This window comes from Pipistrellus kuhlii, unplaced genomic scaffold (assembly GCF_014108245.1).
Source record: "Pipistrellus kuhlii isolate mPipKuh1 unplaced genomic scaffold, mPipKuh1.p scaffold_m20_p_4, whole genome shotgun sequence".
Lineage (NCBI taxonomy): Eukaryota > Metazoa > Chordata > Mammalia > Chiroptera > Vespertilionidae > Pipistrellus > Pipistrellus kuhlii.
This window is the reverse complement of record NW_023425540.1, coordinates 57063254-57087019: the sequence shown is the minus strand read 5'-3', so window position 1 is coordinate 57087019 and position 23766 is coordinate 57063254. Positions and strand designations below refer to the sequence as shown.

Genomic DNA, 23766 nt, shown 5'->3' with positions numbered 1-23766 from the left:
TTTTGTCCATGTGGTTTAGTCGAATCCAACTCTACCCTTAGCCAGTCAATTAACTATAAACCAGATGACAGCCAGAGACATTAATCCCAGGACATTTTCTGAAAAATTAGATAAAGGTGCTTTTCCCACTGAGGTTAAGCTGGCTGGATGCAAATATGGGTCGCTGGTGGCCATCCTGCCATCAAATATGCAGTCTTTGTCTGAGAATTAGAATAGCTCAGAGGAAAAGCAAAACCAAGAGAGCAAGACAGGGCCTGCATGACATCATCTCAGACTTGGCTACAGCTGTATCTGAAGTGCTCTCCGGCTACCCTTGGAACATTTGTTGTTGGGGACCATAAATTTCCTATTTGTGCTTGTGTAAGCCAGTGCGTGCTGAAGGTGTCTCATCAGTTACAACCTCTTCAGGCTTCTGTGCTTTGATTAGGGCAGCAGCAGGGCCTTGCATGATCTCCCTCCATGCCACTCCCAGCCACCCCTTTAATAAGTCTCACAAACCCCATAGCTGGTTTCTTATCACAGGTTAGGCATGTGAACATATGCCCACCTATATTAATTTTTTTCTTTACTGGTTTTAATATTCAAATTATTTTGACATATTGGTAATCAAGTATTATGGAGCTGAAGGTAATTTTCGTTGTTTATGCAAGTTATATTAATATTTTTCAAGGTTTTCACAATTTGGCATATACAAATTGATTAATCTCTATAATGTCACTCAAAACAAGTTGAAAGTTCCTAGTTAGCATGTCATGTATCATTTGCCTGGCTTATCCATACATACCACCTCTTGGATACTTATCCTGCACTCTCCCCCAAAGCCACTAGGTGCGTGCTGTGTGCTCGTCAGGGCCAGCAGGCTGGCAGAGCGCCTCCGGATCCCAGTCTTCCAACCCACCTCACCTTGTGGATCAGCTCACACGGACCTTCTCAGCTTCGTGTCTTGGGTTACTTTCCTCTTCACCTTCGTCCTGGAGTGTGTGGAATCTTATCACAATCTGCTCCTCTTCATTGACCTAGGACCCATGGGCACCATGTTGTTCAAAAGGTTCCTAGATTCTAATCTCAAAGGTGATCCCTCACCCAGATGTGAAACCCACCTTCATCCCATCTGCCACTTGCCCTTGAAAACTATCTTTTCTAACTAGAACTGGGCTAAAGGAGGAGCAATTCATTCACAAAGGCCCTCACTACTCCACCCTACCACTCAAAATGTCTTAATATATTTGGGGTACAAAATAAGATTTAAGAACACTCTAGAGGGCCATGTGCATGATAAGATTTATCTTTTATTAGAGATCTTATATTACATGTTCCCAAAAAGATATAAAATCTTCCAAGAGAAAATACCAAAACCTATTGATTCCAAGGTAAGCAACATAAAATGAAAGCAAAGATTTCCTTCCAGACAAAAGGATGTGAAAACATTTCGGCACAAGTACAACAAATACATGGGAAAGTAATTACAATGTTTTACAACACACTTTACAGCATTTTATTTTAGCCAGTATTTGTAGAAAACAAGGATGCTGAGTTCTCAAACACTGCAGTTGAAGTCCCAAATTAAAAATTTCAAAAAAAATAGGAGAAAGTAATGAACTACTCGGTCAACTGAACATGTTATAACTGTAATAAAATCTAGGCACACAAATATGCCACCAAAATTACAACTGAAGTGTACAGTTTTTAGTATGTGCTGGAGACACTGATGAAATTTTCTTGATCACAGCCCAAAGCAAACGCATCCCCTCTTCATTTCCCTGATAACTTTCTCATTAAATAAAATTTCTGCTTTACCTGTGAACAGTTAGTGGCAATACACACTGAATAAGACCAAACTGACATGGGACATACCATCCTTAAACAACCAGAAGTGGTAAAACCACTGTTATTGCATCAAGATACGTTATTTCAACTGATCAGAATTCCCAGATCGATTAACCACAGAACCCAGTGAACTCCCATAGGAAGATTTTACATTTAATATGCAATGAAAATATCGATCTTATTCCTGGAAATTGCTTCTGACAATTTTAAGGTCTGTAGCCGTCCACAAAAGGGAAGTTTTTGTTTCTTTTTTAATTGTCTATCCCTCCCAAACCAGGAAGGAAACTTACAGTACATGTTTATTGCATGAAAACTACTACTTTTTAATATCTTTATCACCACCAGTATGTTTCCTTAATTATTAAAGGTGAAAGAAACCTATGAATTTAACATAACAATAATCTTAGGAGCTCTATCTTGATGAAAAATCCAGATTATAATTAGATTACCTGGTGAAACAGAAATTAGGTTTTAATTTCTCTAAAAAGATGATGGAATAATAGGAGGTAAATGGAAGTGTAAGGTCAGACAATTATCTATTCATTAACACAAAGAGAACTTTCAGAAATGAACATACTCAAAACTGAATAGTCTAAATGTTGCTTTTATTTTAATGTCAACTTAACAATGATCTCAAATAAATTTTATAAAAAGTATTGTAGTAGCTCATGGGCTCAGAACTTCACTTGGAGGTTAGTGCACTCATACCAAAGTGTGGAATTCAGTGAACAGACATATTCTTGAATATGGAAGTCATGGTGAGCTACATATAATTGGATTTCCAAACGAGGTCTATTTTAAAGCATTCTCTTCAATGTGGTTAACTCCTATGAAGTGGAAACAGGGTGTGGACTTGCACATTACAGAATCTTGCTTCAAGTTGCAGTCTCCTTGGCAGCAGCATATTTTAATTAACTATATTTTCCCCATGTTTTGTTTTCTAAGATTTCAGTACATTCAAATAGTCAAAATGTTTAGAGTAATATCACCACAAATTTAATGAAACAGATCAGAATGTGGCCAGCATTGTCAGGCAAAAATTTTACAATTTATGTGTCATAGAAAGTACCCACGCTCTCTCCTGCCCCAACCTCCCCCCTTCCCTAAACGGTAATATGGACACTAAAAGATTTAACAAGACTTATACAAAAATAAGGCACATTTATTTTGATATGGTATTTTTAAAATAGAAAACCCCTTCTCAGAACATCTGTATTCAAATGAGCTGTGTAAAAAGACACCTTGTGGTACCTAAAATAGGTTATGGTACCTATGGAATTGCTTCTTCTATTTTAATGACAATGTAATAAATTGCACCTATCCCACATTGTCAAGTAATGAAAATATGTCTCTTTTTCTACTACTGAATGATTTAAAATCGGATATTTTTGGAAATACTTTACAAAGGATAGGCAGGGAAGGGTTAAGTGGTACATTAGAAAAAGGTGTGAAAATCAACTACATATACCATAAGGGTTGATGGATTGCACTTTTCCACATATTTCAACACAAGAACATTTTCTAATGCATATGAATGTTTACAACCATTTTGGCCATTAGCTATTACCCACTAGCTTCTTATTCCATTTTAATAAAAGTGGGCATTTTTGTAAAATTATCAAAGGACCGGCAACATGAAGACTCATAACAATCTCTTCACAACCCCCAACACAGATATAATTAGTTAGCATTTAACCTGAGATACAATCTGGTGAGAGGTTGTCTTTAGACATTTCTTTGTTTGTTGCATCAATTCATACAGATGGTAGTAGTTGATGAAAGAAACATAAAAAACAAAACAAAAACCAAACTGGTTGTAGCATGGCTTTTTTTTTTTCTTATGTAATGGTTAAAAACAAAACACAGAATTCATGTTCTCACAGTAGCCAGAAGCTTAAATAATGTGCTTCTTATTGCACGTTAAATTAAGAAATGTATAAGCCAATGCTTCACAGTCCAAATTTGAAAGCCAGATTCACCTCAACTGGATTCGAAATGTGCTGATTTCCATGGGCCTCAAGTTGATCTCACTTATATTTCGGACGTCTGAAGGTGAATGCATCAAGGATAATGATGAAGGTACGAGATTTGCAACAGTAAACTTATTAAAAAGTTTCTGTATCAAGATCTAAAAAGTAAATGATAAAAGGTGCATATTTAAATAAATAATAAAAGGTGCAAAGATCAACTTTGAAGAAATATTAGCAACACAGCTCTATAATCAGTGAAAAATAGTATGAGACTGAGTAAAACAGTTTATTTATTTATTTCAGAGTGAGAGGAAGGGGAAGAGGGATAGAGAGAAACATCAATGATGAGAATCATTTATCGGCTGCCTCCTGCACATCCCTCACTAGGGACCGAGACTGAAACCCAGCCATGTGCCCTGACCAGAAATTGAACCAGTGACCTCTTGATTCATGGGTCAATCAACCAGAGCCACACCGGGCCAGGCTAAAACAATATGTTTGAAGTTCCCTTTAAGTACAATAATGAGGGAAAAAGGGAGATTAAATATACATCTGCAGGCTTGAACATACAGACCATCCTGGGAGAAACACAGGAAAGTGGGAACCAGGAGAGGTCAACCTGGGCTATATTCCTTTATTGTACAGCCTGAGAACTTACTATGTGAGAGGCCCTTTTCAATAAAAATCAGGGACATCAATGAACCAAGAAGCTTTAAAAATACCTTAACACAAATGGTTCTCAACCACTTTTCCCGAGACGAACCTGCCACAAGGACGGCTCATACCAGAGTCCCGTTTATAAGGTGGAGAGGTTGCATGAATATGTCTGGGTCCTACAGCTCCCATAGGACTCATAGCCTTGCCCTAACTGGTTTGGCTCAGTAGATGGAGTGTCCGCCTGAAGACTCAAGGGTCCCCAGGTTTGATTCAGTCAAGGGTATGTACCTTGGTTGCAGGCACATCCCCAGTGGGGGGTGTGCAGGAGGCAGCTGATCGATGTTTCCTTTCATCAATGTTTCTAACTTTCTATCCCTATCCTTTCCTCTCTATAAAAAAAATAAAAAAAATATATATTTTTTTAAAAGACTCATAGCCTTAATGTTAGAATACAAATGCTCACAACCAAGTATACTCCTATCAACAATAATGTAGGTAGAGGTAAAAATATAATAAAGGGAAATAGAGTTATCAGTGCTTTCTTAGTGCCAACTCCACGAAGGATGAGGTAAATGAAATGGAGAAATATTTAGGTCCCCTATCGCATCTCTCTTCTTCTCACTATGTACATGCTAATTTGTAAGGTTTGAAACCAAATCTGTTGAGTCAGGTCTACAGTATATGTGTGAGGTTTTAGAGAAGAGCTCGTTTGGCTGAGGTGCTGGGTGGGGCAGACCTGTCTGTGTTCTAGAACTACCCCAACTGTAAATCCCTCAGAGTTACAACCTGCTCAGAGAAACAAGTAGAAGACTGAAGTTTTGCTTTCTTCCAGGGAGAGGCCTGATGGAACTGGGAGCAAAACCAACTTGAAGAGAAATAAAAAAATCCAGCAGTGGTCAGCCTGAGGATGTTTGGCCTTCACAGTGGGAACCTGCATGCCAATCTGGCTTCATCAGAAGATCTAGACCAGCATGTTTCCAAGGGGAAACAACTGATAAGAGCTCAGGATAGTTGCCTTGGGGTCAGTGGCTGAATTCTCCCACTGACTATACTCTCTTTGCTTCTTATTGCTTTCCTATTGCTCCCCAAATTCACTTAAGTTATTATAAAACTTGTGTCGGCCACCACAGGACTTGGGTTTGCCATCTCTGAACTAGATCAGCGGTCGCCAACCTTTCAGACTCAAGGACCACCAGTGGTCCATGGATCACTGGTTGGTGACCGCTGAACTAGATCATGCATGGGTATATCCAAGAAAGCAGAAAATATGGTGGTGAGGTAATTTAAAGATGTTTTTTAGGTAAAAAATGGAGAGCCTAAGAATCAATGTGAACATTCAAATATACACATGTTCCAGCTGTGCATTTTGATGTTGTCGAGGAGACTGAAAAGTTGAGAAAATGCTGTCTTAAGATGTGGAGACTTGAGCTAATTTGTAGCTGAGGGTAACAAATCAATGAAGAAGCAATGAAACATTATCTTATTGTTAGGATTATTGCAGAAAGTAAGGATTTAAAAGCACACTAACTTGACAAACAAAAACCTTTCAGCTCACCTTTCCCTGGGTAGTGGAACAAAGCAGCCCCGTGTCTCTGCTGGAGAAGCGGCAATCAAAGCCCTTCCTGTGGAGGATCAAGGCCGCCTCATCGGAATGCTTGCCGTCCACCTGCAAAGGAGCAGAGGGCCAACATGCCACCGTGTTATTAAAACAAACACTGTCACTACCGCACACTCACTGCCTTTTTGTTAGCATCCCCAAACACAAAGGCTCACTTTGTGTAGCAGTGAAGCCAGGCAAGTGCATTTCCCCTCAGGTTCCACGTGCACTGAGCCTGTCCACCTCCTCCAAGGAGTCAGGTGGTATTATGTTCTTGGTTCCTTATTAAGTCATCTCATGCCTTGGTTTCCTCACAGGCTTTGAAGACTTTGGTTTCCTTTTGTGCACTTATTATACACTGTTTTATCAGTTTTTCTTAAAGCACTCACTTTTATTTATTTTTAACGTATACATCAGCTGAATAAAGTTCTTGATAAAATTTTAACGTATACCTGAATTTAGTCCTTTTCTGGTCACTGAATGATGATATAAACTCCGTCTTAAAACTGAAACAGGCTTCATTACTGAATACTAATTGCATTAAAATATTTTAAATCTAATGTATTGGTTCATTATTTTTATATAAGAGACACTTGAATTAGTTATGCTTATCACTTGCTAGGCCAGCAGCCACATTTATTAGGTTGCTGTATCACTTAAATTCACATTACAGAAGCTATTCTTTCTATGCAGGCAAACAGAGAAATACGAAACATGACAAGTCAGCCACAGGCACACCTCTTTTTATTGGGTTTTGCTTTTACTCTGCTTCACAGATACTGTGTTTAACAAATTGAAGGTTTGTGGCTACCCTGTGTTGAGCAAGTCTATTGATGTAATTTTCCCGACAGCCTTTGCTCACTTCGTGTCTGTTACATTTTGGTAATCCTCACAATATTTCAAACTTTTTTCTTGTGGTGATCTATGATCTTTGATGTCTCTAGGGCAAGACCTTCCACCAACAGAAAGATTATGACTCGCTGAAGGCTCAGATATTGGTTAGCAGTTTTCAGTGTAAAGTATTTTTCTAATTCAGCTTTGTACATTTTTTAGACACAAGCTACTGCACATTTAATAGACTACAGTATAGTGTAAGCATAATTTTTGTATTCACTGGGAAACCAAAAATTTCATGTGATTTTCTTTATTGTGATATTCACTTTACTGTGGTGGCCTGCAACCAAACCCGCAATATCCCTGAAGTAAAATGTCTTGCATCCATTTAAATAATAATGCCATAAGTGGTTCAGGTTTTTGAATATTTTAAATTACACTTATCTTAATAAATTTTATTTTTTCTTAAGTGGAAATGTATTCATGATAATAAATAAAATGAATTAAAATTCCTTTGAAAAATGAAGAACTGTGCAGTGATTCAAATAGAGTTGTGGCTGCCTACCTCTGACACTGTGATGAAAACGATCCCTTTTTTCCTTCTGTGGCCACATATACACATATGCCCAAGTTCTTGATCATCCTCACTAGGGGATAAGATTTTTAATATGCTATAGAGACATATTTTCTAACTAGCGCCAGCATTCCCACCACTGATTTGATTTTAATGTGCCTGAACAATTTAAAGCTGTCTTCACCTCAGATTCTTGGCTGGAATAACCTGTTTTATGACATTTCACACTGGTATTTTGCAGTGGTACTGCTAAGATTTTGTTTGAAGGAGAGAAAAAAGACACTTAAGGAATTCTGAGTCATTGCAAGACCACATAATACATATAGAAAGTTTAAATCACAAGATAAAGATTTCTAATAAAATTTCTATAAATTTCACAGTCTCAAAATAGCATGAAAACACACCATTTATAATAAACGTTAAGAGCTGCAGGAGAAAAACTAAGAGATCTCTGTCACATGCCAATGTGAAACCTTGGAGTAGTCACATCAGTTCCTCATCTCCAATAAAATGGAGCTCACGTATGTCTTCCTCCTTCACGAAGTCACAGTGTGGGTTAACCCATTAAAAAATACCATGTAGTCACAATGTGTGTGCCAGAAGAGAAAACAGATTTTTAAAGACCCGTATTTAATTCATTAACATGTAAGTAATATCTGGACCTCAGGAAAGAGTGAGGGGAAGAAAATTCACTAATTTTTGAAACAGCTCCATGCACTGTGTTGGGTGAGCTACAAACTAAATGTCTTCATAAAAACAGTTCTGATTACAACGGCAGCTGAATCCATCCTGGAAGGCTTGGATGATTGAGTTACAAAGGGGAAAATCCATTACAGAACTTATTCAGGGGATAAACCAACACAAGGCTCCTAGACTAAGTGGGGCTTGTGAGCTTCTCCAGAAACAGGATGGAGTTTGGGGGTAGGAGGTCTGCTTGCAGAATGAAGCCATCAGGCTTAGAGAAAGCTGGACCAGAAGCAAGTGTTGGTTCTAACATGCATCAGTTATGAGTGTGCATATATCATCTAACCTCTGAAATTCCAAGAACTAGTTACACTTGTGAAGAGTCCCTTTGAAGATCAAGGGCCAACCATAGTAACAACAACAGGAACTGCTGCTGTGTCAGACTCTGCAGAAAGCTTTTCATGGATTATTTCATCTTACAACCTTTGAAGTAGTTGAGGTGGTAAACAAGTTTGCATTAAGATTTAAATGTACAGGAATATCCCTAATCACAAAGCATCCTCTCTATATTTAATAGTAATTATCTCTAATGACTCTACATTGGACATTCATGATCTTTCCCCATATATAGTTGGTGGGTGTTCCATTTTATTGAGTAAACAAGATAAATAAGTCAGCATACTCCCCAACATACTCCGCATTATCACTCCCTGTCTGGCCCCATGCAAGAGGCAGGATAAGGTTCTGGGTAGGGAACTGGAATCAGAGATGCAGAGACATGCCTCACAGCACCACCAACTACTGATGGATGGTGTGACCTCAAAAAATTACCCACCATCTCCAGGCCAGTTTCCTCCCTATAAGATGAGGTACAATACTGCTACCTTCACAGCACTGTGAGAGCTAATAACATTCAAGTAAATGCTCAGCATAATGCTTGGCATAGAGACAAGGTTAGGTATGTTGTTTTGAAGAATCTGAGGAATTATTAAATAAAATGTACAAGGAATACAAGTAAAATAGCATCAAAATTTACTTTGGTGATAAATTTCAGTTTTTCTCTAATTTATAAAAAATATGCCAGCATTTTCACTTCATTATTAGTAACAATCACAACTGCTCATAACTATCACAATTAAGAACCTTCATTTGTCAAACATTCAGTGCTTCCTTGTACCTGTTGCTCTTCTAAATGCTCTACAAACATCAATTCATTTAATCCTCAGAACATCTCTAAGGTGGGCTCTATACTGCCACACTATGAATGAGAAAACTGAGATGCAGAGAATGAAATGACTTGCTCTATGTCACCCAGATGGTGACTCCAAAGTCTGTGCTTCTAACAGCTTCATTCTCCTGCCTCTACTCTTGCTGTGAAGTGGTGCTCACAGATGCCAGCAAGGAGAAAGGGAGAACCACCTTTAACATAACATAACATAACATAACATAACATAACATAACATAACATAAGGCTTTAAACTAAAGGGGATCGCCCTCTGATTTGAGGCTGCTAGCAGAGAGGATTTAATTAATAGACCCAGCAGAAATAAAACCATGATTTATCAAAACTTATCAATTTAGAAAGTAAACTTTAGAAATTATAATTTCTACCCATCTTCAGTGTACCCATCCATCCATTCATCCTATGTTAAGCAGAATTTAAAGCCATTCTGAAAATTACACATGCATATTATAGTATTGCATAAGAATATAGGCAAATATTCCTCTACTGAAGTGGTTAAGAGCTCAAAATGTGAGAGTTATGCTATTCCTGGCTCACACCAAAAGAAACTTAATTTGCTTATTAGTAACTAGAGGCCAGTGCACACATTTGTACACTTGTGAGGTTCCTTGGCCTGGCCTGTGCCCTCTTGCAATCCCCCCCTTGGGGGATGTCAGATAGCTGGTTGTGGCCTGATTCTCACAGGCTCAATCCAGACAGGAGGGAGCCTGATCCCTGCATTCAGACAGGAGGGAGCCCAATCCTGTATATTGAGCATCTGTCCCCTGGTGGTCAGTGTGTGTAATAGAGACTGGTCAACCAGTCTTTTGGTCACTTAGGCTTTTATATATATAGATGTGTGAGGTTCACAAATCAGTAAATTCCTGGAAACCATAGTAAATACATGTGTGTACTTTTTTTCTGAGGATGAGAGGGCCTATAAATTTGACCTATTCTCCAGGAGGAATGTATAAGGTGTGCATAGATTAAAGGATACCTAAACACCTGGTGAAAAAGTTTATCCAACCTACTCACACACTTTGAAAATGCCTAACAGCACTCTAATTTCAGTGCATTCTGACAGCTGGAAAGGTTAGAAACCTGTACACTGTGTTATATGTCCCGAGACAGGAAATAACTAGTAGAAATTCATTTTCCAGGGTATTTATTAAAATGTCCAATAACAGTTATCCTATTTTGATGAACAAGATAACATGACAGAAAGGGGAAGGTGAATGGCAGTTCTTAGATATGTACAACAAAGAGAATTTTCCCCTACAATTTTCACCTTTCCAGAAGCTAGGGAGATCAATAAAGCACCAATCAATGCTTATAAGAAAGGCAAAATAATAAAGTAAGAACTTATTGTACAAATGCTTCTTATAAGAAGGGGGTGGTGTAAATAAGTTAGGAGAGAAAATCTTATTTAATAGGTGATGTTGATGTTGAAATGACTGGTTAACTATTTGCAAGAAACAGTTAAGCACAAATCAAAAGAAATTCCACAGAGAGCAAGTTACACATGCATATGACAGTGTATATGTAGTTAGAGATATAAAATATAGTTAAACATGAAAGCAGTGGGAATAATCTGGAAAAATAACAGTGGATTCACATATCGTTCATGGCAGACTGGCCCTGTGAAGCCTAGCTCAACAGCTCAGCCATCTCTTGTCCCCGGGATGTCAGCGCCTGTAATTCTAGCCTACAGAACCCTGACCCATGATCTTTCCTCCTATGATGATCCTTCCTCCAGCATATTCTTGCCCAAGACTTATTTCTCCCTTCATCATGACCCTTTCCTGATGACAGGGCTTTCCTGTTCAGTGTACTTGAGTGGCGCTCCTGTTACCCAGTTTTCCAACTTGTACAGAAACTTTAGTATTTGAAGCTCCTAATAGTGCAAGAAAAGGAGGTGACAAAGAGAAGAGAGTTCGAGGTAAGACCTACCAGATGAGAAGACTAACAGTTAAGTTCCTAGACAGTGGCTAGATCAGGTTAGGAACACATATATAACTTAGAAAAGCAAGATAGGCTTATATAAAACCAAAAACTCATTACCAATAACTTGGAGGAAAAGATAAAGAAACTAAAAAGTCAAATACTACGTCTGTGGCAACATCCAGCATTTGGATTCAGAAAGGGGGTGTCTCTGGATTCTAACACTTACTGAGGAGGTAGTTAAAAAAAAAAAAAAAATATATATATATATATATATATATATATATATATATATATATGTGTGTGTGTGTGTGTGTGTGTGTGTGTGTGTATATATATATATATATATATATATATATATATTATTGATTTTTTTACACAGCGGGAGAGGGATAGAGAGTTAGAAACATCGATGAGAGAGAATCATCGATCAGCTGCCTCTCGTGCCCTTAACCAAGGTATATGCCCTTGACCGAAATCGAACCTGGGACCTTTCAGTCCGTAGGTCGACGTTCTATCCACTGAGCCAAACCGGTTTCGGCTGAGAAGGTAGCTTTATTTGAATCATTTAACCATCAATCATTTAATCTCTCTGGTCTTTAGTTTCCCAATCTGAGAGTTTTAAAGAATTACTAAGTCCTAGGATCTCTACCCTAGCCTAATTTTATAGGGCACGTTTGTAAAAGTTTCTGTTTCTAAAATTTCCCTAGTGTGATCTGAACACAGCGACTCTGAGGTAATAGGAACTGAACCACCTCGATGGGTCAGCACATCTCCAGCCCCCACCACACCTCTTTGACTCTTGCTGGAGCCCATAACTTCTTTTTTCATGAGGAGTAAGGGAAACCAACTGAAGCGTAGAACTAAAGAACCTTGAGACAGTGGCCTAGGGAATGGGGAAGCAAGTATGTCCTTATCACCTTTCTGATGAAGGAGAGAAGGCAGGAATAGAGACATGCCCTTACTGATCTAAGGTGGTCCTCAGATGGATTTATCATGGAAATATCCAATACTATGAGGTGGTGGTAAAGAAAATGCTTACTCAGATACAAGCTATATAGACCTCTGGTCTTGCTTGGAACCCAACCCGTAGGCTGATCCTTCAACAATGTGGCTATGAACTGCATGGGTCCACTTATACACAGATTTTGTTCAACTGAGCTACTCAATCCAACTTACTTGCACGATCACACTCACATTATTAAAGGATCAACTGACAGTTGGGAATCTGTATTTGGAAGGCTGATGTAGTTACATGGGTATTTTCCACTGGATGGGTCAAGGTTAGCGCCCCTAGCCCTGTGTTGTTTACCGGTTAATTGTATTTTTATTTCAGTAGGAAGAATACACTGTAATCTCCAAATGAACAATTCACTATTATATGTTTGGAGCTGATAGCACACAGAAACAGGAACACAATCCCAAAGGTATAGGTCAAGTTTCTGAATTTATTAAGTCATTTGTGTTTTACTTTTAGTATAACCATGGAATTACCCTTGACATATTTTAAGTACCAAGCTTTCTTTAAGCCAATTCCTACCATCAGCTTTCTTCAATGATTATCTTCCTATTATGATAATTTAGGGGACAGAGAACAAGTCTTTAAAGAAGTGAGAATGGACAAATCAATCCCTTTGGGTTACTAGAGAGCTTAACCAAATATTGGAAATTTTTTTCTTCTCCCATTAGAATCTAAATTCCAGTTGGCAGGGGATTTTGTCTTTTTTGATCATGACAATATCCCTTATTCCTTTAGCAGTAACTGGCACCTGGCAGGCATGTTCTACAAGTTCACTCAGGGATCAAACAGCCTGTGGCAGGCTGAGGCATGCATCCACTTGTATTCATTATTACAAACTATATGTACTTTCCTACATAGTCAGGCATAAGTTCTTTATCTGGAGCATACATTTTTAAAAGCCATAACTGTCCTTACTATATTTGGTTTTAGTGGTTTGTTCTGAAACTAAACATTTTCTGCCTCTTAAGTTGTCTTCAAACATGAACATTCTCTTCTTTTCATATTCAGGCCATTACTATTTTCAGCTAAGTATATGTCAATTCACAATATCAGCCTAGCTTCACAAAACATAAAAGTGATGTCAAATGTCTAAGCTTTATTCTTTTCAAATGCAATGTCTCATTTTATTTCTCTATTTCTCCTTAATAGTTGGTTTCTCAATGCAAAGGTTTGGGTTGCAATGATTTTCAGGAAAAAGATACAAAAGGTACAAAGCCTCTGATACAGAATTAATTAAACACTATGCTCTTTACTTCTCTAACTCCCCAGAAACACTGGCTAACAATGAGAAATGAATGGAAAAATGCCAGGACAGCTGATTTTAACGCTTGGTTCTTCCACCTACAAATTATGTGACATCAAGACAGCTTTAGCTTCCTATCCATAAAAAAGAAGAAAAAGATGTTATTCCTTGACCTACTCACCACAAAGAATTTTTCTGATAATGGAATAAATTAGTATTGCAGTATGCTTCAAACAATAGAACAGGAATTGTTAGCCCTTTTCATCTCATGGAACACATAAATTACTAAAATTCTGCAGCATAGCAAAAAATTTATTTTTGCCAATCTGACAAAAAAAAAAATAGGCGTAATTTTGATTTTTCATGACTATTGTATCAGTTGGTGTCAATTTTTTGACAACCTAAGAGATAAGAAGTCAATGTCCCTGACTAAATAGTTAGATATTGCATGTTTTAAAAATTCTTGAGGTACACACTGGTTGAAATTGACACTATAGAGTAATACGCAAATGAAAGGTATAATAATTTTGCCTAAAGGTGAAGCCCTCTGAATCATTTCTTGAAGCACAGTAAAACTTAAGAATAATTTTTCTTCTTCTCTTCCCCTTATATCAGGTATATTACAAATATGATGCCTAATGTAAGATTTTGACAGATTTTGGGACATACCTTTGATTGTATTGTCCTCAGATTAACCAGATGAATGTCACAAGGCAGAGATGACAGTAGCGGGGAGAATTCACCCAGCAGCTGAAGGTTGGGCACGGGGCTCTTCTCTGTCATTGTAAAGACAGGGTGATTCAGGAAAGAAGAAGTTATGTGGCTAAGAAGGGAAGGATAACTGACTGCCTTCTTTTCTTCTTCCTATCAAGAAAAAACCAAAATATTCTTAAGAGTTACATATTTTGCAGTTTTCAAGTTGTTAACTGAATTACCTGATAGGATTTAAATAGAAAAAAAATACAAAAATACATAAATACTTTAATTTTATTAATAACAGTTATAGAAAATGCATAGCAGATTACCAAGTTCAGTTCTAAGCAATATAAAAGAATTGTTCACTTAACTTATATGGTAGAAATCTATTTTTTCTGTTGCTTTAATACTAAAAGCACTGAAAACATTTTCCACAAACATTTTAGGATAGATATAACATTTTACAGAAACTCTCCCAATCTACCATAAAACTCTTAAAGTAAATGGACTGGGATGCTCATAAATCTTACATGTCATCAAATGTTATCTCTTTCCCCTGAGGTTTACTCATCATATTCTCATGATTTCATTTGTACACTTAACTAGATCAAAAGTCATGTGTTGATCCAAAGCTATGTTTCACAAATGTTACCCAGTGATAGGACTTAAAAAAACTCAAAATAAATAAGGTTTTTAAATAACACAGGTGGCACATCTAGATCATGTTTTCTTTAAATTGGGTAAATCACTGACAATTGCTTCACTCTATTCCCAAAATTGGAACAGTTACATATGTTATGTAACAGATCACTCATTTATATGATACATAATTATTCAGTATAATTTAAAAATACTTTGGTCTTTGCTATGGTATAGACTTGTTGACAATCATTTCAGCATGTTCTAACATTACATAAGTCTGCCAGGATTGGAGCCATACATATGGTAGATGACACACAATTAAATCAATGACTAAGCAGAACCATCACCAATGATGCATAAGGTGTAAAAGCAGACAGAAACACACTAAAAAGAGAAAATTTATGCAGAAAGGTCTTTTGTTTACCAGTGACATTGGAGGTAAATTTAAATTTGTATCTTATTTCTAAAATGGCTGTTTCACTGATATATTCTGATGTTACAACCCTTTTTCAAATGAAAGGCTTGGCTACTTATTTGCGTGAAAAGATAGGATTTATAGAAGATACAGAGCTTAAAATTCAGAATGTCAGATTAGCATTGAACAGAGGGTGTTAGTGAAGAGTGACAAGCATCATGTCTGTAGCAAGCTGTAGATGTCATTACAATTTAGACCAGGGAGAGTGAAAAAAAGATTTTTAAAGGCAGCAGAGAGACACACAATATTAAGATACTGACAAAAAATATGAGGTCCGAAAGAGTTATAAAAAATGTATCCATTCCACACTTTTTAAGGAAAGATTAAATAAAGCATATAAAATATTATTCTCCAACAATAATGAAGTTTAATGCAGCTTGTAAAATAATATGAACAGAGAAGAAACATTTTCAATAAGACATTTTAAATGTGGTCCAAGATCAAAGAATTCCACAATGTAGGTCAGAATTGCTGACAAAATCACCTTTGAGTAATAGAGATAAAAGATTCTGACAGAAAGAAAAACACCTGCCTTATCAGATTCAGGAGGCATTAAGTTCATTTTAGGTCAAGAAACATTCCGAAAAAGCTCTCTGACTTTGTTCTATGCACTTTGAAAAATCCCTGGACACCATGGTGAGAGGATGCGGGACTTCTTGATGGATTATCTGTACACACAGTAATGTGCATATTTACCTTCCCTTTGGTGTGCACATTAACACCAAATCAGTTCACCTAACCCTCAGTGTTTCCCCCTCAAATTGATCATACAGAGGAATGGCCTGGGGAGCTTTTAAAAAGCATCGATCCCCAGGCAGGGTTGGGGCCTGGAAAGATGAAACTTAATGAAACTTTCCAGGTGAATCTCATCTAGTCAGTCCCACACTGCTCTGTGGACCTGTGAGGAGACCTGTGCGGAGAACTGCTGCCCCAGACAGACACCCTTACAACTTTCTAGAAGAAATAGAATGCCACTTGGAATCAAAAGTATAAGCCTCACCTTTTAAACTAGTTTTGAATTAAAAACAAAACAAAACAAAACAAAACAAAAAACAGGATTCAGACTCAAAAACATGTTCATGAAAAATCTTGTCAAAGAAAGAAGTCATGAATTTAAGTACTCTGAAAATTCAAGAACTGTACCAAGATAAGGCAGGAGAGTTTAGAGAAGTGAGGGAAGAGCACCATAGACAATGACACAGCTGGAAGCCAGTTGGGTGGGGCCTTCTCACAGAAGGCTCCACCATCCACACACTCTTGTAACATACTCACAACCTCAGGGGGCTCACAAAGATATTTAACTATTGAACTACCACTATTTGGAATCATTTCCTAGACAGGCAATCTTTTCATAGTAATGCTTATAATAAAACCAAAGTTTATAAAACATGTTCAAGTGTTTGTGCTATAAATAAATTCCTCAGCCCTGTATGTAGTAACTAATACCCTATTATAAACATTAGTAGGTATACAAATTCGTGCACCTTGAAAGGACCTGTGGGCTATGAGACTGCTGTAGGCACAGGGGTGGGTCTTGGCCCATCCTCTGCACCCCCTCCCCACTACTCCCACCATGGACCCTGATTCAGTCTGCCAGCAGCTCCACCCTCTCTGCTGCCCCTCCCATACATGAAGCAATTGAAGCCAGTGCCTTCAGAGGGTGTGAGCAGTGGCTGCTGCCCCAATTGCCCCTCAGGAGCAGGGGGAGGTGGGAAAGCCCTGGCAGCTTCCACTCGCACCTGATGACAGCCCCAGCACCAGGTGCTGGCAGCAGGTGAGAGCACCAGGTGGGACTGCAGCATGCTAGAGCAAAGTTTTTTCAGTAATCACTAGAGCCTTGCCCCAATGACAGCGACCAGCACTCTATCTTCGTCTGGCACCCCCCACCCCCCCACTCACCTGCTCCACCATCCCACCACTGCCGACACGCCATGCTCTGTGCGCACCCTCTGGTGGTCAGCGCATGTCATAGCGACTGGTTGTTCGGCCAATCTATTTGCATATTAGGGTTTTATATATATAGATTTGTTTTCTTGTTGGTTGGAAGGCTTCAGGCTATACAAGTCTAGTTTTCTCCTTGCAACATGCATGAAATTAAAATAGTTTTTAGCACATTCTGATCCAAACCACACCAAATTGAGATAATCTCCACTGGGTTCTAGCTCTTATTTCCTAAGCCAAACTTCTTGTCAGGCTCCTCAGTGCCTTTCATTAATCCCACTCATGTTACCTGATCCCTAAACACCAAAGGTTTCCATTCCACTTACGTCCAAACTTGCTAAATTATATATGATAGTGAGATTTTTTTTAGTTGCCTTTGATTATTCAGTATGACCTAACAGTGAGAACTTCATGTTTGTTGAACTTCATTTGTTAATTTAATAAGCAAATGCCAATATAAATAAATCAGAGAAAAATATTAGGGGGGAGGAAATAAAAAGAGAAGAGGGAAAGAGAAGAATGAAAATATATGGAATCTAAAGATTTAGAGATAAGTATCATATAGCAGAGCTGAAGGTTAGTAGTTTGTGGGGTCTAATTTGCCTATAGAAATGTTTTGGGAGGTCAGCATGGTATTAAAAAATTGTTTATTTTTCAGGCAACTCTCAATAATCCAGGAGATTTCACATTAAAATAGTCAAAAACGATAGTAACAAAAACTTCCCTAAAATTATTAACTTTTTTTTAAACTCCAAACACAGGAACTTCAAGTCATACTGGGCTTCAGGTTCCCACGTGAAAACCTTCAATTAGAGCCGAGTTGTGGCTCCCAGGTGGGTTATGTGTCATGTTCCCCACAGATCAGCTGGCTACCTAACTTATGCCCTTGCCCTTAAACCTAACTAACCTCTCTCATGCCATCACTCTCCTGAGCCCTGTAAGTATTTGAGTTTTTCATCGGATCTCTCCTAACTCCCTTTCCTTATATGCAAAGAATTGACATCCAGAGGCTAAATGATACAACTGTAATCCTTGAACACCTTCAGTACTTCTAAGTCCAGCTCAATGCTCCCTTTACTATATCAGTTGCTAGCAGGACCATGGTGGGAGTAAGGGTCAAATAATCAAATCAGACATGGTCAGTGCCAAAGAGACAATTGCCATATTTCACTTCTGCAACCATTAAGCATCATACCATTGGAGTAACCCTGGATGACTAAATAGAAGTGAGTCCTGTTCGCCAGGGTTCTGCAGAGAGGACTGCTCCAGTCCTTACTCTCACCACCTTTCTTTGGAATTATTCCAGTGAGGCTCCGACAGGGTCAGACTTCCCATTAAAATGCCTTCCTGCCCAGACTGTCTCCCTATCTCCGTTTTTACCATCAACTTTTTAGAATTTAAGACCTGAGAAAATAATAACACTTTTTAGAAAATTTATGTATATGTAACCTTTTTTTAATCAAACGTCTTTTTAATCAATCTCACTAGAAATTAAAATGTATTTTCTTTTCTCTAGTTCATTTTTTTATTTAAAAGAATCTATTGATTTAAGCCTGAGAACTTATAGCTGAGCAAAAGAAAAATTTAACCAACACAGGATTACAAAAACATTGGATCAAATTTAAATCAATTAGTCTCTAAGGAGTTCTGAATGAGAATAAACAAATTATTTAACTTCTAAGTGAAAGCTTTATAGGTCTGGCATGAAAATTCTTATTGCCTTAGTTAACAGTTTTACAAATTAGTGTCTATATAAAAAGAAAAATCATAAAAGCCAGAAACATTTTCAGGAGGAAAAGATAATAGTTGCCAGTACTCCAACATATTTCCTATGCAGTTTTAGTCTTAAAACTAAGCTATTGTCAGTAATTGATTTAAACCTTGAGACCCAAGAACTGATATTAATCTTGACATCTAAAATGGATATTAAAGTATTTTTCCTGAAAAATTCTAGATATTGGAAGAATTCTTTGCTTTGATTAGATGTTGATATTTCATTCAGTGGACTAGGATTTTACTGACAGAATGCTTACCTAAGGCAGAGGCCCTATGGGACACATGAAGCTCCTGCAATCTAGTAGGGGGAGTAGAACATGCATACAGTGACAGGAAGCAAGCAGTAACTGCGATAAACACAGTGGCAGAATGTACTGTCACAGCTCACTCATTCATGTAACATATACTGGGTGTTTCCTCTGCTAGGAACAGCCTAGAAGCAAAGAGAGACATAGCCTCTACTTTTAGGGAGTGTAATGTCCAAAAGTAAAGAAAAACAACAATCCAACAATGACATACATACATGAAGGAGTCATGCCCAGATCTGAGGGAGCACAGAAGGGGATTGGACCTAATCAAGCAGAAGATGAGCTCAGATCTGAAATAGAACTAAGAATCCCCTGGGCAAAGAGGATGAAACACATACAAGATGCTGTGGGGGTAGGGTGCATGGAAAGAGCCGCATGTGGCCTGTGAGCCGCGGTTTGCCCACCATTGATTTAGTGCATCATCTAGATAGACTCTGCTATATCTAGTGACATTGGCAAGAGTGTATGATGGAGGCTAATGCAAGATTCAAATAAGTTGTGAGAAGAAAGTGATAAAATAATCCTATCTTATTAACTCTGACTCAAGATGGTAGGGGAGATAGAAAATGAGATTTGGGAGAGGTTCCAAGATGGCTGACAGGTAAACACCTAGCCGCAGCAGCACACAACAATTTCAATAAAATACAACTAAAATATAAAATGGACATTACCCAGAACTACAGGAAAGTCGACTGACTGGAAATTGTACGAGAAGCAAGGAGAAAACCAGAAAGAAGCGCGGAGGAGCTGTAAAAGCCTAAGGTACGGAGACATGCAGCGCGCGGAGAGGACAGAGCCGGAGAGGAGGGAGGCTGAGTGCCTGGCGGGCATCCCCTAGCGGGAAGGAGATAAATGCTCCGACTGTGCTGGGCCCCAGTCCGACTGCTCTGAGCCCCAGTTCTAGGCCAGACCCCAGGGACCCAGGCTCACACAGAGGGAGCTGGGCTGCAAGGCGGAACCCCAGGGAAGCAGCAAAAGGAGGTCCCGGCGGCGCGCACAATGCGCGCAGAGAAGGGACGGTTGGCTGTGCCGCGGAATTGCCCTGGCGGGAAGGAGACAGGGGCTCCAGACTGCTCTGAACGCCACCTCCAATTCCACTTCCAACTGAACTGAACCCCAATACCGGGCTCATTGGGGGAGAGTATAGACTGTTTAGCAGCAGGCGAAAATCGAGGGCACCTTTCTCTCAGAGGTGCTGGCAGCAAGTACTGAAGGATCCGCATAGGGCTGGGCTGATGGAAGCCAAAGCTGCAGGCTCCACCCTGAAACCCTGCCCCATCCAAGCAGAACACAGAGACTTTTGAGGCTACCAACTCAGGAAAGCTGCGAAAATGCCGAGACAAAATAGATCACAAACAAAAGAAATGGAGGACAAAAAGAGACTGGATATAGAGTTCAAATCTACGCTTATAAGGTTTTTCAAGAATTTCCTAGAAAAGATGGATAAGACCTATGAGGATTTGAAAAGGGATCAACTAGAATTAATAAGGAATCAACAAGAACTGATAAGGGATCAACAAGAAATGATAAGGGATCAACAAGAAATAAAGAATACATTCTCTGAAATAAAAAACATTATACAGAGTCCTAAAAACAGAATGGAAGATCACAAGAATCAAGTCAAAGATTTGGAACATAAAGAGCCAAAAGACACTCCTCCGCAGAAGCTAGAAGGCAAGAGAATCCAGAAAATTGAAGTTAATGTAAGAAACCTCTGGGACAACTTCAAACGAACCAACATAAGAATTATGGGGGTCCCAGAAGATGAGAGAGAGCAAGATATCGAAAACATACTGAAAGAAATAGTGACAGAAAACTTCCCCCACCTGGTGAAAGAATTAGACTTACAAGTCCAGGAAGTGCACAGAACTCCAAACAAAAGGAATCCAAAGAGGACCACACCAAGACAAATCATAATTAAAATTCCAAGAGCAAAAGACAAAGAGAGAATATTAAAAGCAGCAAGAGCAAAGAAGGTAGTTACCTATAAAGGAGCACCTATACGATTGTCAGCTGATTTTTCAACAGAAACTATGCAGGCCAGACGGGAATGGCAAGAAATATTCAAGGTGATTAATAGTAAGAACCTACAGCCAAAGATAATCTATCCAGCAAAGCTATCACTCAGAATCGAAGGTCAGATAAAGAGCTTCACTAATAAAAAAAAAGCTAAAGGAGTTCATCAACACCAAACCAGAATTATATGAATTGCTGAAGGGGGTTCTTTCAGAAGAGAAAGTAAATAAAGATAAAAATTATGAACAACAAATACGTAACTATCAACAAGTGAATCTAAAAACCAAGGAAATTAAAAAAAAAATCTGATGAACAATATTAACTGTTGAATATAATAGAATCAGAGGTATGGAAGGGGAGTGACTGACGATTCTTGGGGAAAAGGGGAGAGGGGGATGTGGGAAGAGACTGAACATAAACTGTGCACCTATGGATGAGGACAATGGGAAGTGGGGAAAGGGCAGAGGGTGGGGTGAGAACCTGGTGGAGAGCAATGGTGGGATGGGGGGGGAAGGAACATCTGTAATAATATGAACAATAAAAATTTATTTAAAAAAAAAATAAAGGAAAAATTCCTGCACACAATTACTGTTAAAATTAAAAAAAAAAGACAATTAAAAAAAAAGAAAGAAAGAAAGAAAAATGAGATTTGGAAATGAGAATCTGAGTGAGAGCTGTTTTCTGTTTTAAGTTTTAATGGGAAAAAATAAAGAGTGTTTAAAAGCAAACAAAAAGGATTTCCTTTGAGGGGTGAAGGAAGGTAAGGAGGGAGAATACCTAATAACAGGATCTCCAGGAGGGAGATTAAACCAAGTTCCAAGGACAAACAGAGGCACTGGTTTAAGAAGAAAGGAAGGTAAATGTCTCTACTGTTACATGAGGAAAGAAAGAAAGGGTGGGAGTTGATGCTTGGTATCTAGAATAAGCATTGTCGAATGGCTCTTTATAAAGTATACATGGCTGAAACAGTAGAAACGATTTGGACTTGTGAGTGCAGAAAGAGAGAAAGAGGAGTAAAAAGACCATCTCAAGGGCCACTTGAGCTATTCATTAGTAATTTATGAAGGACTCTGAGGTACTTTATTGGCACTTGAAGAAGCATTCTGTCAGTTTGGTTTATGTCCAACTGATCTATGGCCAGACATGGAATGTTGGACTTTGACTTCAAAGAATGAAAACTGAACAAGAAGACAGACAAGTAAATTCATTTTTCAATTGATAAGTTTAAGACTAAAATAAGTACACTAGGTTTCAAATCCATTTTACTAATCAAATTTAATCTCCTAAATATGTTACTAAGCTCTATTCTTCAACACACACTTTCAAAATAATTTCAGGAAATTTCACCCAAATTGATTTCTTAACCTTACTTTATATCTTCATAATAAGAAAAAAATTCATATGATGTAAATGCAAATCTTACATTATATGTGTGTATGTGTATAAAACTGAAATTCTCTTTCTTGTGAATATAGGCTAAATCTATTTTAAACATGTCACTATATTGAAAATTGTAAAAAATAAAAAAGGAGAAAGTCACAATTTCAAATTGTGAATAATATGTTATTTTTTTCCCCTACCATATTCACAACAGTTCTTTTTTCTAGTAGTATTCGAAATAAATTAGCTGTAATCTTGTTGTCATGGACACCTTGCTCAAGCCCACGATTATCATCTTGCATGAGTCTCCGATCCATGATAACTTCAATCTGACCTACGAAAAAAAACAAAACAAAAAAATTGATCAGGGTTATTTAATACAAACATACAATGAGGAACAATGAAGTTCAGGCACAGTTTTGATTCAAGTTTCTTCTTTAGTTAAGGAGATAAATTTATACAACTTTTTCTCAATAATGGCTTAAGGTAGCCAGTATAAAAACATGATTATATTTCTACTTTTATTCATTGATGTCTAGTAAAATCTGATAAGAAATTTAAAAGCAGATAAAATTAAAACTTTAAGTATTAATCTAAAATTCAAAAATTAAAGAGTAAATTAAGCCTTCAAAATTTTTGGTGACACCATCTGGAATTTAAAAATGTTTATGGGGCTTATTTCGAAATGCACAGCACACAGGGAGTGACAAAACAAATACAGATGGGGAGGATCTAACTAGGACTTGAAATATTTAGGTTACTTGATATGTGTTGATCCCTGAAGAAGCCCTGGGATTTGGTAACTCCTACCATGAACTCTCTTCCCTCTGAGATTATGTTAGCCGCTTCACCACTGTCCTATCTCCTCTAGCTCCAAGAGGGGTCCCAGTGGTTCCTTCATTTGCTGTGAAATAATTTCACATTTCTTCTAATTTAAATTGTAAGCTAATGATTAGGTTATG

General features: G+C 38.0%; 1 protein-coding gene across 7 annotated transcripts in view; it reads right to left on the bottom strand.

Annotated features, from left to right (window-relative positions):
• Positions 1-1269: 1269 nt before the first annotated feature.
• MAN2A1 (mannosidase alpha class 2A member 1) overlaps positions 1270-23766 on the bottom strand; it is a 142770-nt gene continuing 120273 nt past the window's right edge. For 5 of the 7 annotated variants that reach the window (XM_036411391.2, XM_045571837.1, XM_045571838.1 and 2 more), the window contains 4 exons: positions 23005-23138; positions 14240-14434; positions 6010-6120; positions 1270-3955 (listed from right to left, as the gene is read on the bottom strand). In XM_036411391.2, the coding sequence (XP_036267284.1) occupies positions 3803-3955; positions 6010-6120; positions 14240-14434; positions 23005-23138 (593 nt within the window). In that variant the 3' untranslated portion in view covers positions 1270-3802. Of the gene's footprint in view, positions 3956-5721; positions 5894-6009; positions 6121-14239; positions 14435-23004; positions 23139-23766 lie in introns of those variants that run through there. The other 2 variants (XM_045571834.1, XM_036411394.2) reach the window with 2 other exon arrangements.